Below are 19,557 nucleotides of genomic sequence, written 5' to 3' on the forward strand. Positions count from 1 at the left end.
TGTGGAGGGTGGTGACCAGGAAATGTACATGAAAATTAGCCAATCAAATAGGAAAGGGATTATCAATATGGATGATTTTAATAACAGCGGTATAGATTGGGATGATTAGATAGCAACTTGAAGTAAAGAAAATGAGTTTCTTGAGTTTTTGAGGGACAACAACTTCAGGCAGTATGTAACAGAGGGCACAAGAGGATTGAGGGGTCTTAGATTTGATCATCTCATCACAGGATATTATTACAAGGTGTCAAATTCCCCTTCAATTGGTAAGAGTGACCATGAAGTGAGTGATGTGAGGACTTCTGTGTGAGGAAAGGGTATATGTGGAACTACAAGGGTAGTGATTATGAGAAGCTCAAGAGACAGCTTGGAGCTGTAGCATGGAATGAGGAATTGGGTGGAAAGGAGATCAACGCTGTTTGGGTGATATTCGAGAAATGTCTAATAGAATCAATGTCTAAATGTATTCCAGGGATCAGAAAGTTAAATAAGGTAGGTGTGAAATTAATGAAGAATTAAGCATGCAATACAGAGGAAAAAGGCATTATGAAGGCAATATAAGAGGAGTAGTAATAATCAATTCCATGAGGATTATTAAGAACAAGCAAGGAAGATGATCAGTTGGTAAGATTAGCAAAAGTTTAGTAGGAGCAGCAGTTAGCTAATGAAGCAAAAAAAAAAAAAAAAAATCCCAGGAAGTTCTTTCAATACATAGCCAACAAAAAAAAAAAAAAAAAAAGAATGATTATGGTAGGATGGCATTTATTGGAGAAAATGGTATAAGAACAAATGCTGCAGAGGATACAGCTGAGATATTTAATGAGCAGTTCATAAATGTCTTTCATTCTTGTGAATGTGACATCATGGAGAGTATGAGAGCATTGGATGAGGAGAGACTGTGAGTGAGGAAGAGGTATATGGGGAATTAAGCAAACTTGATATTAATAAATCTGTGAGACTTGATATGTCACTGTGTATTATGAAGGAATCTGACAGGAAGTTGACATCTGCCTTGACATATTTGTTTAATGTGAGTCTTACACTGGGTCATGTTCCAGAGGAGTGGAAGGAATGCAAGATTGTACTGCTTCATAAAGGAGGTGATAGAATTCAAGCATCAAATTATAAGCCACTCTGTGTGTCAGGGGTTGTGTTTAAAGTGTTGGAGAGACCGGTGAAAATCAGGATCCAGAACTGGGTTGACAACAATGGTATTACCTTTGATGGATAGCATGGATTTACTAAAGGGAAGTCATGTTGTAGTAATCTATTTACTTAATACAATAACATGACAGCAATATTAGCTGTGGGAAATGGATACACAATAGTGTATCTATTTCAGTATCCATACAAAAATAGTGTATTCATACAAAAAAGTAATCTCTCAAAAATCTTTTGAGAAATTACTGCATGATAAGTTGACAGTCAAACTAAAGCAGATGGGGTTGGATATTAGACTAGTGCATTGGATCAGAGATTGGTTGTCTGATAGGTATTCAACCATTTGTGTATGAGAGAGCAATATCCCAAAAGAGGAAAGTTGCTAGTGGTGTGCCTCAGGTGACCTCAGGTTTTAGGGCCATTGTGCTTTTAACCTGTGTGTTATTATATTGGGAGAGATTTGAATGGGAATATACAGCTGTTTGCAGATGATGCAAAGTTTGGACGAACTATGAGGAGTAGAGCAAATATTGTGGCTTTACAAGAAGATTTGAACAGGAGCACATTGGAGTGGGGATGCCAGTTCAATGTTGCAAATGTAAAGTTTTAAAATTTGGAAAACAAAGATGGGATGCAGAATTTATTCTTGATGGGGATATATTTCTGGAGGTGGAGGAAATAAGAGATCTTGGGGTGATGGATAAGAAACTGAAATTTAGAGGACATATTGCCAAAATTGAGGACAACACAACAAATTTTGGGAATGATGCGAAGGACAATAATTTGCAGAAGGAGATTCCAGTTCCATTGTATAAGGCTCTGATTAACCACATATGGACTACTGTGCACAGATTTGGTTTTCAAAAAAAAAAAAAAGAGATGTTGGAGAGGGTCCAGAGGCAATTTAAGAGTTAACAAAATGAAAAAGCATAATGAAATAGCAAAAACACAGGTTTAATAGTTCCAATATTTCATCTCTGTCACAGATCCATCATAAAAAAGTAATAACACAGAAACAATGAGCGGAAGATTATGCATTAGAAGTTAAGGCAAAGAGGGGGACACCCTTTATGGGTGCTAATAACTAGCCTTGAATTTTTAGTAGGAGTCTAGGAATTAGTTTCCCAAATCACTGAAAGTTTCACACAATCATGTTTATTTAGAAAAAGTTTTGCCATGGTGAAGCATCGTTGGGTTTTTACCTCCTCCCACCCCCCGTTTGATTCTGTAACAGATGTCAAAAGCATGGTCAGATAGACCTCACAGCACACCATTCTAATCAATACATTTCTTTGACATTGTTTTCTAGTTAATATAAACAAATGATAAACTGATAAAAATATAGCAGCATATGAAACAAAAGTTGTAATATGAGACTGAGTATTATTTTATACATAATTTATAAATAAAATTAATAAGCATTTATTACCAAATGAAGGCCCAATCTGCTGCCAATAAAGTGACGTAATTATATTCAGTTGAGTATCCCACTCTTGTATAAGAATGGCTCTGGAAGAAGGGAAAAAAAACATGCAATACGAATTTTTACCTCTGTGTGTATGTGCGTGCACATATATTTATATCTGCAAGTTTTCATGACAACAAGCAACAAGTCACTTTGCCTTATAAAATTTCTAATCATCAAGGTGTGATAAGTCTGTAAAATTCAAATCACAACTGTGATGTTAAATCTATAATTCTTTTTTATATTAACATAAAATTATAATACTTCATAATGGTGGGTTCATTTCAGACAAATTACGGAGACTACAACCTTGTTAGAAATAATTACTTTAATTTCCTGCCATTTAAGTTAAAGTAGTTATTTCTAACATGGTAATCCATAATTTGTCTGAAATGAATGCTGATCACCGTATAACACTAAAGGAAAGGATAATGGGGTGTAGCATGTCTCATTAATAGGTATTCTACTTATCCAACTGTATACTGAACTAATGTGATGTGGGCTAGGGTGTCTTCTGGACAAACAAGATTCATGCTGTTTTTGTCAAGAATTAGGACACACAGTGAAAAGTCAGCTACTGGAGCAAAGTTAACCTCAGCAGAACTTAAGATGGGCAATATCGATGTAAGAAGTATCAATGGAATTAAGCACTAGCTCAACACAACACAACACAACAAAACTGGTGTAAAAAGACAAAAACAAGTGGGATACTACTAAATAATAACTATAAAATGTGCAGCCACCATATTCAACACTAAACTTGAAAATAAACTTCTTGAATGAAAAGCAGTTTCAAGTACAGTGATGTGGATAAATTTCAAAATGGAAAATGAAACGTTTGTGCCTATGGCACTACAGAAAGACCTAACATGATAATGGATGAATTTTTCAAGTCAGCAGAGAAGGCAGTTGGTGTAACAAAAAGGACAAGTTAGTTCTCATTGGGAAACATAAATAGCAAGGTAAGAAATGAATACCAAAGATATAGAAATGTTTTTGAAAAACTGGAGAAAAGAATAAAGCTAATAATAATTCCATTTGTCTGCTGGATTTCAGGACATGGCCTACTCAGTACCAACACCATACTCCAGTGTAAAAATTTCAAGAAGTCTTCTTAACTTTACTGTTGCTGACATTGATATTTTTATACCAGTTCTGGATACCAACATATATAAGAGATCTGAAATGGGAAGCAATCACCATATAGGTTTGAGCAGGATAAGAACAAATATACTGAAAAATATCTAAGAAAGTTTTAAAAAAGGGTTGAGCAGTTTTGAGAAGTAAACTGTAGACCCTTATATACTAATATAAGTGAAAGAGCAGCAAGTGGTAAGAAAGTTATGAAAAAGCAGGCAAGTCATCTATTGAAAAAAGAAATCAATGGTGCTGTGAATGATGTAAGTGATATGAGCATAGCAAAAGTTGGGAATAATGAATGTGGTACAAATGTGGTGACTGACATAGCAGAGTAGTAAGAGAGAGGAAGATGCAAAAGACAGTGGAACAGTAGAAGAATGCTAAAGAAGATAACATGAATGCTGTGAACACAAGCAGGGATACCAGATGATATTCAGTAAGACTAAGGAACAAACTGAGGCATGTGCTGAGTGAGATAGAGCATTTAGAGAAGATATTGGTAGTCAGAAGTGTAAGAAGAAAGGTGTAGTGGCAAATTAGCCAAAGATGAATGACTGTAGTAGAATGGTGAAAAGTAGTGTAGTGTTTATGGGGATTCTATACTGAAAGACATGAAAATGAAGCAGGTGCCCAAAGTATGTCAAAGCAAAGATAGGAAGAGTGATGACTGAGGCTATGGAAGAGGAACTGCAGATTTGCCAGTGCTGGTAGGTAAAATGATTTGCAAGGAAGGGTGAATGAGGCAGCACAGGATCTAAGTGTTGCTAGAGACAATTAAGTAGAAGAGTGTAACTCACGAACAAAGGAAAGGTGATAATAATGGATGACTTTCACTATGGATGTAAAACATCCACTGTTAAAGTCACCCATTATTATCACCAAAGCACTGATTGGAAGTAGGAAACAATGTGAGAGTAAGGAGACTGAATATCTTGAACTGCTTAGGAAAAACTATCTATGTAGCATGTAGTCGAAGCAACACATGTAGTTGAAACAACAAATTCTGTTATCATTAAATGATAACAGAATTCGATAATGACACCAATTGGGGAGAGTGATCATGTGGATCACTCTCCCCAATTGAAGTGTTTTGAAGTGAGGAGTGGTCAGGTAGGTACAAGCTTCATAAAACAAGAGAGATGTGTGGGATTACAGAAGAGGGAACTATGATAAATTAAGAAAAGAGACTGCTGATGTGCTGTGATTGATCAGTTGAAGGGAAAACAAATCAGCAGTGCCTGAGACTTTATCTGGAATCAGTTACTTCTGGCAATGTCAGATTGTATTCCTAAAGGTAGGAGGATAAATAAAGTAAGGCTGAAATCGATGAATCATGAAATTATGCAAGAGCTTCTGAGAAAGGTTGTTATGGTGGATATAAAAAAGAACATGGTATACCTCAGCAGCAGCAGGAGTATAAGGAACAGGATAGGAAAGTGATGAGTGCAGTGAGGAAAGAGAAATTGACACATGAAAGGAGACTGACTAAAAGTAAAGCAAAACTCTGGAGAATTCTACAGTTATGTTGCCAGTAAAGGAAAAGTGAATGCAGAAGACAGACTTTAGTTGTCAGAAGTAGAACATGAGTCACATCTACTGAAGATATCATGGAAATGTTCAATAAGTATTAAGTATAGTTTCTGGGAAAATTCCCATGTTACTCCTCTTAAACACTATTAATATAATTACAGCTATTATAGCCTGTTTTTGTTTAGGAGTGTCCCTTATTTTAATACATTGGCTAACATTACTCAAAAAAAGGGGTATATATATATTTTTTTTAGGGCATTATGGGTGAGTAGGTGAGTATAGAAGGCAATATGGCAGAATAAAAGAGGTGGAAAAAATTTTGTACATACCTTGTTTTTGGTTCTATGATGCCTTCCAATTCCAAGATTTTGCTGAAGGTTGTTTATAAACGGGGGGGGGGGGGGACATGGGGGTACGTTTTGATGCGGGAAATAAGACTGGAAACCCGGGTTACATTAATAATATATATATAAATATATATATTATTTTGTTTAGGGCCGCATTTTTTGTGGGGGGAGGGGGGGGGGGAATGAAGGGGAAGAATATCCTTATGTGGAAACTGGGACAGGGGTTAATGGGGGTGTGGACCGTTTCGGACATTGTCTGACCGTCATTGGAACCTTGTGGTGGGAGTAGGGCTATGTCAAGGCTGCAAGTTGCATCTGCCAAATTAGGGCATTTGTGGTCACTACATTGCTGGGGGTCGTGGCTTAGTTTGTAAGTTCTGGATCGTCCAACATTCGGAAAGGTAGGGGCGGTGGATGTTGATAGAATTTTCATCGCATTTTATGGCAATAGTTTCGGATATTCTAAGCATTGTTTCGTTGTCTTGTTTGTCTATGATTATGGCCTTGTCGATTTGGGGGGTTATGTTTTAGTTCAAGGGCATGAGCTGCAATCTCTGTCTTCCCTGTACTCTGTGTTTTGTTTTTCTTTTTGATGTTGCGATGTTTTTTTGTGTTCAGATATTCCAAAATGGGAATATTGCAATCCCTGAAGTGCTCTTGTAGTCTAGTCCATAAAGAACTAATTGTGGAGCCAGTGTTGACGTCACAGTCTTTTTGACAAGGAAATTTGTAGACTACGTTGTGGTGTTCGAATATTTCTTTGTGAGTGAGAGATTTAGTAGGTTTAAGGAGAGTTGCTAATATTTGGTTCGTGGTAAATACTAGCTTATAGTCCGTGTTTTTGAAAATGTATTTGTAGGCTTTGTATGTGTTTTGGATGTATGGCAATTTGATGACCATACGTGTCGGGAAGTCTGTTTTGGTAGTATTATCGTTAAGACGGGATTTTGCCGTATTGTTCGCATAATTTTTTAGATGTGTGGGGTAGTTGCGATTTTTAAAAAACTGTGTTAAATACTTTAGTTCCATGTTAAGATAATTGCTGTTGGTTGAGAATTTGTAAGCATTGATAAATTGTGATAGGATGACTGATTTTTTGACGGAATATGGGTGGTATGAATTGAAATGGAGGTAGTTTCCAATATGTGTGGGTTTGTGGAATATCTTCGTAGCTATCCTATTATGGCTTCTAATTAAATTCAGGTTTAATGATGGATTTGTTCTTTTCTGTTTCCATGGTGAATTGTAGTCTGTTGCTATAATCGTTGAGGGATGTTTGTAAGGCGGAGATGTGTGAGGGTTTGCCAATGCATAGTCTACGTATCTGCCATAAAAGGTGATGCCGGGGGGGGGGAGTAGAAGTGATTCAATGTGTGCCAGGAATAATTCTGCTTGATGTCCAGTGATGTTTTGGCCCATTGGGAGACCAAAAATTTGAACATATAAGGAGCTGTTGAATTTAAAGAAGTTGGTGGATATTGTGAGTTTGATCAAGCTAACGATGTCATTTCGTGTTAATTTTGTGTGTGTGTGTGTAGGGTGTGGTCCTCAGTGAGAAGTGTGTGTACGATGTCTAATGTTCTGGGGACATCCACGTTGGTGTATAAAGAAGTTGCATCTAGTGAGGTGATGATGACATCCTCACCTCACCTCTAGTGAGGTGAGGATGTCATCATCATGACATCCTCACCAAATTATGTTAGATTTAATATCCACTTAACTGAAGCAGGCAAAATAGCCGTAATCATAATAAATATCCACTTAATTTATATAATTTTGCATCACCAAATTGAAGCCTTCTGGCTCTTTATTTTAGTAAAAATTATGTAAGCAAACGCTGACCGAGCGTTTGCTTACGGAAAATACACCTCTACAATGCTTCAAGTTCCTTAGTACAGAGAGTTTTTACTCTCTTAGGTTTCTGCCTGGTCTCTGACAAAAAACCAATTAGTTTGAAACAGCTGTCAGAGACCAGTGAAACCTTATTAAAATGGACCAATAGTAGGCAATATATGGGCACTTTGGCGTGAGCGCTTGCTATTAGGTTCGGCTAGGGCAACTCATAGTATGGTGGTAAGTGTATTTCTGCAAGCTCTCTGTTCAACTTTCAAATACGAAACTTTTATAGTTTCTGTATTCGGCTCTGAAATTAGGTAGGATTTAATATCCACCTAATTTATATAAAAGATCTGTATTTAAGGTTTGTAGATCTGGAAGAGGCATATGACAAGGTGCCAAGAGAGAGGCTACTCAAAACACTACAGTCATATGGTGTCAGTGGGGCATTATATCAAGCAATACGTCTTTATCTGTGTTGTGAGTCAGCAGTTAGAATTGAAAGAAGTACAGGAAGATGGTTTGAAATTAAATTTGGTGTCAGTCAAGGATGTACATTATCTCCTCTGTTAATCATTATCTATATGGATCAAATTATGAAGGAAAGTGGTATTAAACCTGATATCAAAATTGGAGATGTTAATATCAGCTCTTTGCTTTCTGTAGATGATGTTATACTTCTAATAAATCTGCAAGATTCCCTGATGAACCTGAATAACTGTTGTAATAGATATGGTATGAAGGACAGCAATAACATGTGAAAGACAATGAAAATAGGCTAAAACATTGAAAATATCAACTGTATTGTGAATGGAGAACCTATAGAACAAGTGACACATTTCAGCTACTTAGACACAATTTTTAGGGAAATTGGTAAATTAAATATGGAAATAGACAACAGAATCAACAAAGCTGGTATGGTAGGAAGTCAACTGAATAAATTTATATGGAATAAGAGAGAAATTAGTCAAAACACTAAATTAGTTGTATATAAGGATGATGAGGACGACATTCTGACAGGAATAGAGATGGAAGGGTATGATATGTTTCGTGAGGATAGAAGGGGTAAAAAGGGAGGTGGGGAGTGCTATTGATGATAGAGAAAGAGTTATGTCCATACAAAGTAGAGATGCAAGAAGGAAATAGGGCCAGTGGTTTTGAGGCAGTATGGTGTGAGATAGAGGTGAATAGAAACAAATACTTTGTGGAATGTTGTTATAGACCTGGTAATGTGGATGGTGGTGATAGTGAAATGTATAGTCAAATTAGCCAAACAAATAAGAAAAGGGTGATCATTATGAGTGATTTTAATTATGGCAATATAGACTGGAATGATGAGATAGCAACTGGAAGTAAAGAAAATGAGTTTCTTGAGTTTTTGAGGGATAACTACCTCAGACAGTATGTAACAGAAGGCACACGAGAATTAAGGGTCTTAGATTTGGTCATCTCATCAGAGGATGATGTAATTATAAATGAGGTGTCAAATCATCCACCAATTAGTGAGAGTGACCATGAGGTTATTACCTGGGTGGTTGCCAGTAGTGCAGGATCCCTGTAAGAAAAGGGTATATGTGGAACTGCAAGGGGAGGTGATTATGAAGAGCTCAGGAGACAGCTTGCAGGTGTAGCGTGGAATGAGGAGTTAGCTGGAAAAGAGATCAATGCAGCTTGGGGGATTTTCCAAAACTATCTAGTAGATGCAATGTCTAAATGTATTCCAAGGGTGAGAAGATTAAATAAGGTGGGTGTGAGATGGATGAATAAAGAGATTAAGCATGCAATACAGAGAAAAAGGGCATTGTGGAGGCAGCATAAGAGAAGTGAAAATAACCAATTTCACGAGGTCTACAAAGACCAGGCAGGGAGGATGACTTGGTTGGTGAGAGTAGTTAAAGAGAGGTATGAACAGCAGTTAGCTAATGAAGCCAAAAAGAATCCTAGGGAGTTCTTTTGATATGTAGCCAGCAAAAGAAAGAATGATTATGGAAGGATGACATTGATTGGAGAAAATGGTATAAAGACAGCTGCTGCAGAATGTGTGGTGGAGATACTTAATGAGCAGTTCATAAAGATATTTCAATCTTGTGAATGTAACTTCATGGAGAGATTGAGAGCAGTTGATGATGGGGAGGAGAGACTGACTCTAAGTGAACAAGAGGTGTTTGGGGAGTTGAGTAAACTAGATGTAAATAAGGCTGTGGGACTTGATAATATATCACCGCGTATTCTGAAGGAATGTGCCAAAGAGTTGACACCTGCCTTGACATATTTTTTTAATACGAGTCTTGAACTTGGTCAAGTTTCTAAAGAGTGGAAGGAGGGTAAGATTGTGCCACTTCATAAAGGAGGTGATCGAACTCAAGCATCAAACTATAGGTCTATCTGTGTGTCAGGTGTTGTGTTTAAGTTGTTGGAGAAGCTTGTGAGAACTAGGATCCAGAGTTGGGGTGACAACAATGGTATAATCTTTGATGGACAGCATGGATTTGCTAAAGGGAGGTCATGTTTTAGGAGAAGGATATACTTGAATTTTGCAAAAGCTTTTGATAGAGTACCTCATGATAAGTTGACAGTCAAACTAGAGCAGATGGGGTTGGATATTAGATTAGTGCATTGGATTGGAGACTGACTATCTGATATGTATCAACAAGTTGTGTATGGGGATGCGATATCCAGGAAAAGGAAAGTCACTAGTAAAGTGCCTCAGGGGTCTGTTTTAGGGCCATTACTATTTAACTTGTATATTAATGATGTTGGTGAAGATTTCAATGGGGATATTCAGTTGTTTGCAGATGATACAAAATTGGGACAAACTATGAAGAGTAGAGAAGATGTTGTGGCCTTACAAGAAGTCTTGAATAAATTGAGTGAATGGGTATGGGAGTTCAATGTTGCAAAATGTAAGGTTTTAAAATTTGGGAAACAAAGATGGTATGTAGAATTTATGACTGGTGGGAATATACTGTCAGAGGTGGAGGAATAAGAGATATTGGGGTGATAGTGGATAAGGATCTAAAATTTTGGGGACACGTTGCCAAAATTGTGAGGACAACACAAAGAATTCTGGGAATGAGGCAGAGGACACTGACTTGTATAATAAGTAAGGAGATTCTTGTTCCATTGAATAAGGCTTTGATTAGGCCACACATGGACTATTGTGCCCAGATTTGGTCACCGGGTTTTCAGAAGGATGAAGAGATGTTGGAAAGGGTCCAAAGGTGACTGACTAAGGTAGTTTCTGACCTCTGGAATGTTGAGTATGAGGAAAGATTGAGAAGATGTAATTTGCAGAGTCTGGTGGAGAGGAGGAAGAGGGGAGATATGATAGAGACCTACAAGGGGGTTGTTATAAGATCAATGGTGGAGAAGTTCTACAGAGAATAGTGGGAGATCAGGGGAGAACCAGAGGTCATCCCTGGAAACTGTATAAAGAGGGTGTGAGTAGGGGAGTGAGAGGCAGGTTTTTTTCGTGCAGAGTTGTTAATGATTGGAATGCCTTGCCTGAGAGTGTGGTGTCTGCAAGGAGTTTGCGTGTGTTTAAGACACGGTATGATGAGATGTGTGTGTGTGTGTGATAAAAGGACCTCCCAGATGATTCTTTGACTCCATTAGGTCTTCGGGTAGTAATAATAATAATAAGTCAGTGTTCAAACCAATTTTAACTTATGGATCTGAGAGCTGGGTCAGAAGTAAAACACTAGACCAAAGACTAGAGACCACTGATATGAGAGTCCTGAGAAAGATTATGGGTGTGAACAGATAGCATCAATGTTAGCATTCAGGAATGTGTTAGCAGAGCTAATCTCAGGTTGGATGGTCACTTAAACAAAATGGGAGAGGAAAGATTAGCAAAACAAGTGTTCTCTGCCAGGTTGGCAGGAAAAAGATCCAGAGTAAGACCATGATATAGGTGGATTGATACGGTACAAAGTGCCTTAGATGATAGAAATATAAGATCTGATAATGGCAGAGTCTTGACAAGTAACAGACTGATTTGGAGGAAAATTGTATATAGGAAGTTAGTAATGATGTTATTTTTTCATTTAGTACATCATATCCTGTACAAACCTTGAGGGTACATGTCAGGAATTTGATGAAAGTGATTGCATATAACCTGTATGCAGTTATCTATAATTAAGATGCAAGTCAGTAGTTAGAGTTTAATGATAACTTGAATACATTATAAACAGAAAACTAGCTTAACCATAATGAATATCAAAATACATCAGAGATTTTGATCTGGTTTATTCTAAAACTTAGAATAAAAAAACCAACAACAACAATATATTTTAATGTATGAACTGCAAACTAGAAATGATAATAGGACATTACCAATGACAAAACACCGTACAAAAAATAAAATAAAATAAAAATATGAAATGAAAAAAGTATATTCTTGCTTATTTATTTATCCAAATGTAAGCAAACAAAGTTTGCACATGAAGAATCTTCACAATTATGCCACTTGAATATAGAAGCTGATGACTTCTCATCAATTGCCTTAGCATCCCATAATGTGAAGCATACATACTTTCAGACTTGTATGATCCTATTTATTATAGGAGTCACTACCCAGACTAGTTTCAACCTTTTAATTTTTGAAACTTTGAAAACCTTGAAACTTTTAATCAAGTTTCAAGGTTTAATTAATGAAGAAGTCATATACTTCCCATATAGTAAAAAGGTTTTTTTTTACTACTTGAGGAGAAATTTGTTCTGATGGTTTGGAGTTGAACTGTGAGAGGATGCTGATTAGCAGAGCTAATCTCAGGTTGGATGGTCACTTAAACAAAATGGGAGAGGAAAGATTAGCAAAACAAGTGTTCTCTGCCAGGTTGGCAGGAAAAAGATCCAGAGGAAGACCATGATATAGGTGGATTGATACGGTACAAAGTGCCTTAGATGATAGAAATATAAGATCTGATAATGGCAGAGTCTTGACAAGTAACAGACTGATTTGGAGGAAAATTGTATATAGGAAGTTAGTAATGATGTTATTTTTTCATTTAGTACATCATATCCTGTACAAACCTTGAGGGTACATGTCAGGAATTTGATGAAAGTGATTGCATATAACCTGTATGCAGTTATCTATAATTAAGATGCAAGTCAGTAGTTAGAGTTTAATGATAACTTGAATACATTATAAACAGAAAACTAGCTTAACCATAATGAATATCAAAATACATCAGAGATTTTGATCTGGTTTATTCTAAAACTTAGAATAAAAAAACCAACAACAACAATATATTTTAATGTATGAACTGCAAACTAGAAATGATAATAGGACATTACCAATGACAAAACACCGTACAAAAAATAAAATAAAATAAAAATATGAAATGAAAAAAGTATATTCTTGCTTATTTATTTATCCAAATGTAAGCAAACAAAGTTTGCACATGAAGAATCTTCACAATTATGCCACTTGAATATAGAAGCTGATGACTTCTCATCAATTGCCTTAGCATCCCATAATGTGAAGCATACATACTTTCAGACTTGTATGATCCTATTTATTATAGGAGTCACTACCCAGACTAGTTTCAACCTTCAAGGTCTCATTAGTGGGAGCCAGATCCAAAAGAGATAACAAGGTTTAATTAATGAAGAAGTCATATACTTCCTATATAGTAAAAAGGTTTTTTTTTACTACTTGAGGAGAAATTTGTTCTGATGGTTTGGAGTTGAACTGTGAGAGGATGCTGATTAGCTGCTGCATGTGTTTGGCTGGAAAAGATGTGATAATGCATAATGTATTATGCATTATCATTACTACTACCCAGATAGGTAGTGATATGTATTATCCAATAATGCATAGCATCATACAGGTCTGAAAGGATATGTGCATTACATTATGAGATACTAAGGTAACTGATGCGACATCACCAGCTTCTATATACAAGTAGCCTAGTCGTGAAGATTTTTCATGTGCAAAGTTTGTTTTCTTACAACACTTGATAAAGAATTAAACAAGAACATAATTTCTTTTCAAGTTTAATTTTATTTGTAACCAAGTAAAAATCTTTCAGTAAAGAAATAAAATCATCGCAATTTAGGTTTGGGTGATGCAATAGGAATTTGGAATTTCTAGATAATCATTCAAATTTAAAATAGCAGCATTTGTGGGTAAGATGTGTCATCAATAAAAAGATTTAATGATCTGTGTGAACGCTCTGCTGTGCAAGACTTGATTTATACCATTTTGTACATGTAGTATTAGTGTTCTTAAAGTCTCTTCTCAACTAAATGCCTGGTTTGTCCAAAATTTGTGGGAAAACATTCAAAAGGTATTTGGTAAACTCCCAAGAGAGATGGCAGTGAAAATTTAACTTTAGTGAATAGTAATACGGTGGACAATTTGTTGACAGAAAAGCTGCATGATCATTTTCATGATGTCCAATCCTTGTTTCAAATTATTAGAGTTGGAGCAGATGAAGCATGCTCTGTTGAGAAGAGTTTGACAATACCAATTTTATGCAAAGGATGATGCACAGAATCTTGTTAAATATATTGACCAGTAGAGGTTTATAATATACAGAACTGGAAAAGATGCCAATGGATGAGTGAAGACCAGAATGTCAAAGAAGGATAAGTTATCATCTTTCTCTTTTTTCCATAGAAATTTAATGTGAGAATGTAGACTGTTGATCAGTGACAGGAAAAGAACCAGTGCATCTACTGGATGTGGTCTGATAGCAAAGATGCTGTCAACACAGCATGACATATGGAGAAGATTAAAGATTTTGTTATCCTTTATACACCTTCATGTTTCCATTAATTTTATTATGAATGCTGGATAATTTATTTTTTAATATTTTTATCTATTTTTTTTTACATAATTCAGATATGCTGTTATAGAGAACAAAATTGAACTTTTCAAGAGGTTGGTGGCTTCACACTGAGCAATGAAATTCATCTTCCACCTAAATGACATTTACAAACATCCATGTCCATGATGGGATTCAAACACATAGCCTGTTGGTTGCAGAGTGTGTATGCTAAGCTTAGCAAATGCTCTTGATGAGTAACATCATCAGCACTATTACTGATAAACCTCTCAAACTTTATATCATCTATAAACAACTGAATATCTTCCTGCAATTCAGTGATGATACCATTGACATAAAGGATGAAAAGTAACAGCTCCCCATTTGGGGAACCTTATTTGTAGCCTTCTTTCTCCCCGATACTGTTCTAACTTTCTGATATCTACAAATAAATAAATCCTGCAACAATTCAGATACCCATCAGAAACCAATTCCCAGTTCAATCCACTAACCTGATATCTAAAACCATACACCTCAGCTTAAATATCAACTTATCAACACACAACCTGTCAAATGCTTTCAAAAATCTGAAAAAATGGCAGCGTATGCCTTTCCCCCAAATCAATTTTATTTTCTTATAAGAAACAACCATAGTTATTACTAAGTTTTACAAAATCATAACTACCACAGAAGAAATACAAACTACTTTATAGTTTGATGCCTCCATTTAATCTCCACCCTTAAGCAATGGTGCTATCTTATCCTTTTTGTTCTTTATGAACTTGTCCCATTACAAGAATTTCATTAAACAGCAAGAGCAGTGGCATGTCAGTTCCTCAGTACATTCCCTTAAAACACCTGGAAAAATCCTAACCAACCCACTGTCTTACTGACATTTAAACACATCCTCTACATTCACCCTTCTGATCATCCCTTCATCAAGGAATATAACCTACTTCAACAGAATGAAACACCATAATAAAGCGATCATTAAGCTCATAATCCACCAAAATACTACTGTCTCCATCCAGAACAGTCATTCACCCACAATACCTTCTCTCTCTTCCTGAATGACACATAGTGAAAGAACTCCTTGAACTGCAGCGCCAATCTCTTCTTATACTTTATTTTTTTACCTCCTTACTACACGGTTGCCTTCCTATCTTGAGCATTATATTACTTATGCATAGTCATGGGATATATAGAAACTTTAGCAACTGGTTCTCTCACCCTACCCATCTTACATAGTAAAAAATCAAAATAAAAAATATTTTACTGAAATTATTTACCTTCCTTTAAATATTTCCAAATCACTACTTGATTATCATTATACTGTTTATTTTGTCCATAAATTATTTACCTTTCTTTAAATATTTCCAAATCGCTACTTGATTATCATAATTTATTTTGTCCATGTTTCACCCTTGTCATCTGCTGCATGGTTAATTCTTAGCCACATTTGAATTGAAGGAGTGAGATCCAAAGGAGTCCAATGGGAAACCCATGATATTGTCATCAAGTGTGTGACATTCTGAACTGTAAGATGGTTTCTTTTATCTGAATATCAGTGGTGTCACATGTACCCATTTTGGTCAGGTGTGCTGTCATGACTTACGCAACCTGCACTACAAAATTCGCGTCAGTTTGACTGTAAGATTGCATTTTTATCAATATATGCAAGTTTTAAGAGTGTATAGATCAGCATTCATCTTAATGCAATTAATTGTAGGATAACTTTGAATACTTTAATTCATCAATTAATTGTAACCAAATCTGCAAGTGGAATACAATGTGTTTTAAGATAGTGTACATTAAAAAACAATAACGAAGGAGAATACTATATTTGGTTGGTATATTTGAATTACTCAAAGGTGTAAAATTTGGAAGAGGAGAATGCGGCTTACCTCCTTCGACTACAATACTGTTTCCCCATTGTAAATATGGGCAAAACAAGTTTATAAATTTATATTTAACATGAAAAAAAAAAAAAACTGCATATAATGTAAGTTATAAATAAGAATACATAAAAGCATGTTGAAAACTTACTCACTGTTAGGAGCAATTTTCCACCAAACAATATGTCCACTCTTCATAGCAGTTATTAAGTAACACCACCGCAGGTCTGTCTTTGCATCATGTATAGCAAATAAATCTGTCCAGATCATTTCTATATAAAAGAAACAAATATAAGAGCAGCATTTATAAGCTCAGATGCACTATTTATGACATAATATATAAAAATATATTGTAACTGGCTTAAAAGGATGAATCATGTACATCCCATATTTAAACTGCAATCTAAACCCAATCATATTTATAAGAAAATATATCTTGCTTAAAAAAAAAAAAACACATACATATAAAGAAACAAGTCAAAGAAGCTGGTGGTTGGTTGCAAGTTTAGAAACTTTATTAACATTAGCAGTGTCATTTTTGCAGCTGCTATCATACTGATTAAAATTCAGAGGAATTTACAGTCTCAACAGTTAACATAGCATAATGATATTTATAGAAAGAAAAAAAAATCTCTTAACCCACCTACGATACTAATGTACTGGATAGGTCAAGAAATTTATAACCTTTTTTTTGGATGGAAGTCACAAAAATCAGCTGCTTCTAAATTGTAGCTAGCTTCCTTCTGCTTACTCAGTACTTGATGCACTTGTTTTCTGGATAAGGTTTTTTTTTTTAATGAAATATACAAAACAGTCAACAAATAACTGACTGTTGTTGAGTGATGCAATCTGAAGTTGTATCTACAGCATTTTCCTTTCACCTTTACAATTGTGATTTTCATTTTAATCTAATTATGCAGTATTCGGCAGGACTTTAAACAATATATGAAAAAAAAAAACACATAGTTTTCCAAATTTTGTCAAAAATGGTTAAATAATATGACCATAAGTGAACTAAATTTCAAACTTGGAAAATGTATAAGCCTTGAAACTTACAGATATGTGCGCAGAGATCATGATCTCCCTGCACACTTCATTTTATAATTAGGCCAAGTTTCTTAGGTGACCTTTAGCTATAAGAAATGACTACAGGTGATTCTCGCAATAGCAAAATTATAGGGACCACAGGGAAAAATTTTGCTCTAGTGGATAGTTATAAAATTTCCTTTAAAACAGCAATGTGCATATGGGAGTAGAAAAATTTCAGTATATTATGGGGAATAAAACTGTCATAATGGGGCTTGCTATACTAAGAGTCAACTAAGTAATCTAATTATGGTTGAACAATGCAATGTGTAGACATTTCTGAAGGGGCAGTAATCCCCATTTCATTTTATTATTATTATAGCATGGGAATCTCTCCACAAATCTGAAGTATCCACTCAATACTTATTGTACCGTTCTCTTGAATATATTGAAAAGTACTTACAACAGCCTATGAAAACTTATGCAGTCTCTAAGCAAAAAATATAGAAAGTTATTCGACTTTCAGGGATGATTCTTGTTCTGCCCTCTTTAGTCAAGTGCTGACAAATTTCCACTGTATCAATCTATAAAATCCTTTTGGTAACTTACACACTGCTATCATATCTTCTCTTTTCTGCTTATAAACCAACTTCTGCAATCTAAACTCTCAATTTATCCTTATATGCAGCATTCTACAGATGACTCACCTTCTTGGGCATTCTCTAGATAAGCACTTCCCAAACTGTGTGCCACGGCTCCCTCGGGGGTCATAGGTTTTGTTGAGGGAGCCATGAAATAATGAAAACAAATTTAAAATTTTTTAAGACTAAGTAGTTTTTTCCATCTTAAAAGAAACGTATTTAATTTTTATTTCTTTTTTGTTATTTTTTATATTTTAATGGAAAAAAAATCACACATTGGTGTGGGTTCACAAATTTTGCTTCCCACGTACTTCAGCACTTAATGAATATTAGTAAACATATGCTTATTCATATAAGTTTCATTTCAAAACAGAAATCTAAGAATTGCAGTTTCAAATATTTCACGTGATATTGGTGTAGCAGTATTGAAACACATCCATCACGTTAAATTGTTATTAAACTTCTTTTATGTTTTTAATTCTTTCTTTATTAGTAATCATTTTATGTTTCATGTGCTTGTACTGCAAATGTACAATAACAATATATCTATCTATATAAAAATATGAGATAATGTACCTGTCAAATGTGTATGTAAGATGCTAAAAATGTAATATTTGCATTTAATTTTTGCAATATTCGCTGCGTATTTGTACTGAATATAAATACAATAAATAATATAATAATATGTGTCTATATTACGATTTTTTTTTTGAGGGGGGCTGTGAAATATTTTAATTTTTCCAAAGGGGGCCCTGACATCCAGAAGTTTGGGAAGCACTGCTCTAGATCCTCTACCACTTCCTCATGAAACCTAGATGACCAAACATGTGCACAGTAATCCAGATAGTCACACCAAAGTCTAAATAAACGGGAATGATAACTACCTTATCCTTGCAGGTTAGTGTGTTACCTCAATAACCAAGTAATGTCATGAGCTACATAGCAATATGCCTTCTGAACTTCAATTTCCTAACTGCCAACATCTCAGAATCTCTACATTCATTAAATTTCCTGGAGTACAGTTTCCATTAATGTAGTACAAACGTTTGAAAGTAGTTCTTGAAATGCGCAAATTTAGACTTTTCCACATTAAACTACACATGTTATCTTTATCCCATCCTGTCAGCCCATCTAAAAGATTCTACCAGCTGTCCACATTTCCCTGACTAACTATTACATTAGGAAAAACTTTTATTGGGATTATATTGATCAAGTGTATATAATAAACAACTAAGTTATACCAACTAGTTTCACCAACTAAGTCTGTTGCATCTTCAGGGTACATAACTGATGTAAGGCACTAAAAAGTAAAAAACTGTTACAAATTAAAATCAACTGATTCCAATTATATTAAACAAAGAACAGAGCGTGTACAATACATTCATAGAGCGTGGATGATCTCACTTGTTGTTATTTTGGTTCTATAGTTGGCATATAATTCAGTTCTGGTGAGTTGAAGGATCTGATAAGGGTCTTCCAGATCACGGGCAAGATTAGTCCTTGGTTCCTGTTAAGGTTTTGTGTACAGTGGGCAACTGTTGTGGCCTCCTTAAAAAATTTGGGAGCGGAAGTCCTCCTCCATGTAAGGAATTGTGCTTCTATCCCACTCTATGGTATGGTTCGTTCTTGAGAAATGAAACGCTAACCCCGATTTTTCTTCTCTGCTATTATTGACGTCACCTATACGTTCTTTATGCCTAATTTCAAGGCTCCTTGAAGTTTGGCCAATGTAACTCAAGCCGC

The 19,557-nt window shown here is 35.4% G+C and overlaps 1 protein-coding gene across 4 annotated transcripts in view; it reads right to left on the minus strand.

The window, feature by feature from the left end:
- The window catches only part of LOC150105280 (general transcription factor 3C polypeptide 4-like), a 267,680-nt gene that overhangs the window by 189,943 nt on the left and 58,180 nt on the right, over positions 1–19,557 (minus strand). For all 4 annotated transcript variants that reach the window (XM_090394058.1, XM_090394057.1, XM_090394059.1 and 1 more), the window contains exons 5-6: positions 16,299–16,419; positions 2,591–2,670 (exon numbers count right to left, since the gene is read on the minus strand). In XM_090394058.1, the coding sequence (XP_090250184.1) occupies positions 2,591–2,670; positions 16,299–16,419 (201 nt within the window). The remainder of the gene's footprint in view (positions 1–2,590; positions 2,671–16,298; positions 16,420–19,557) is intronic.

The sequence above is a fragment of the Typopeltis vanoorti genome, chromosome 6 (genome assembly GCF_054136105.1).
Source record: "Typopeltis vanoorti isolate ZY-2024b chromosome 6, IOZ_Tvanoo_1.0, whole genome shotgun sequence".
In the NCBI taxonomy this organism is placed as follows: Eukaryota; Metazoa; Arthropoda; class Arachnida; order Uropygi; family Thelyphonidae; genus Typopeltis; species Typopeltis vanoorti.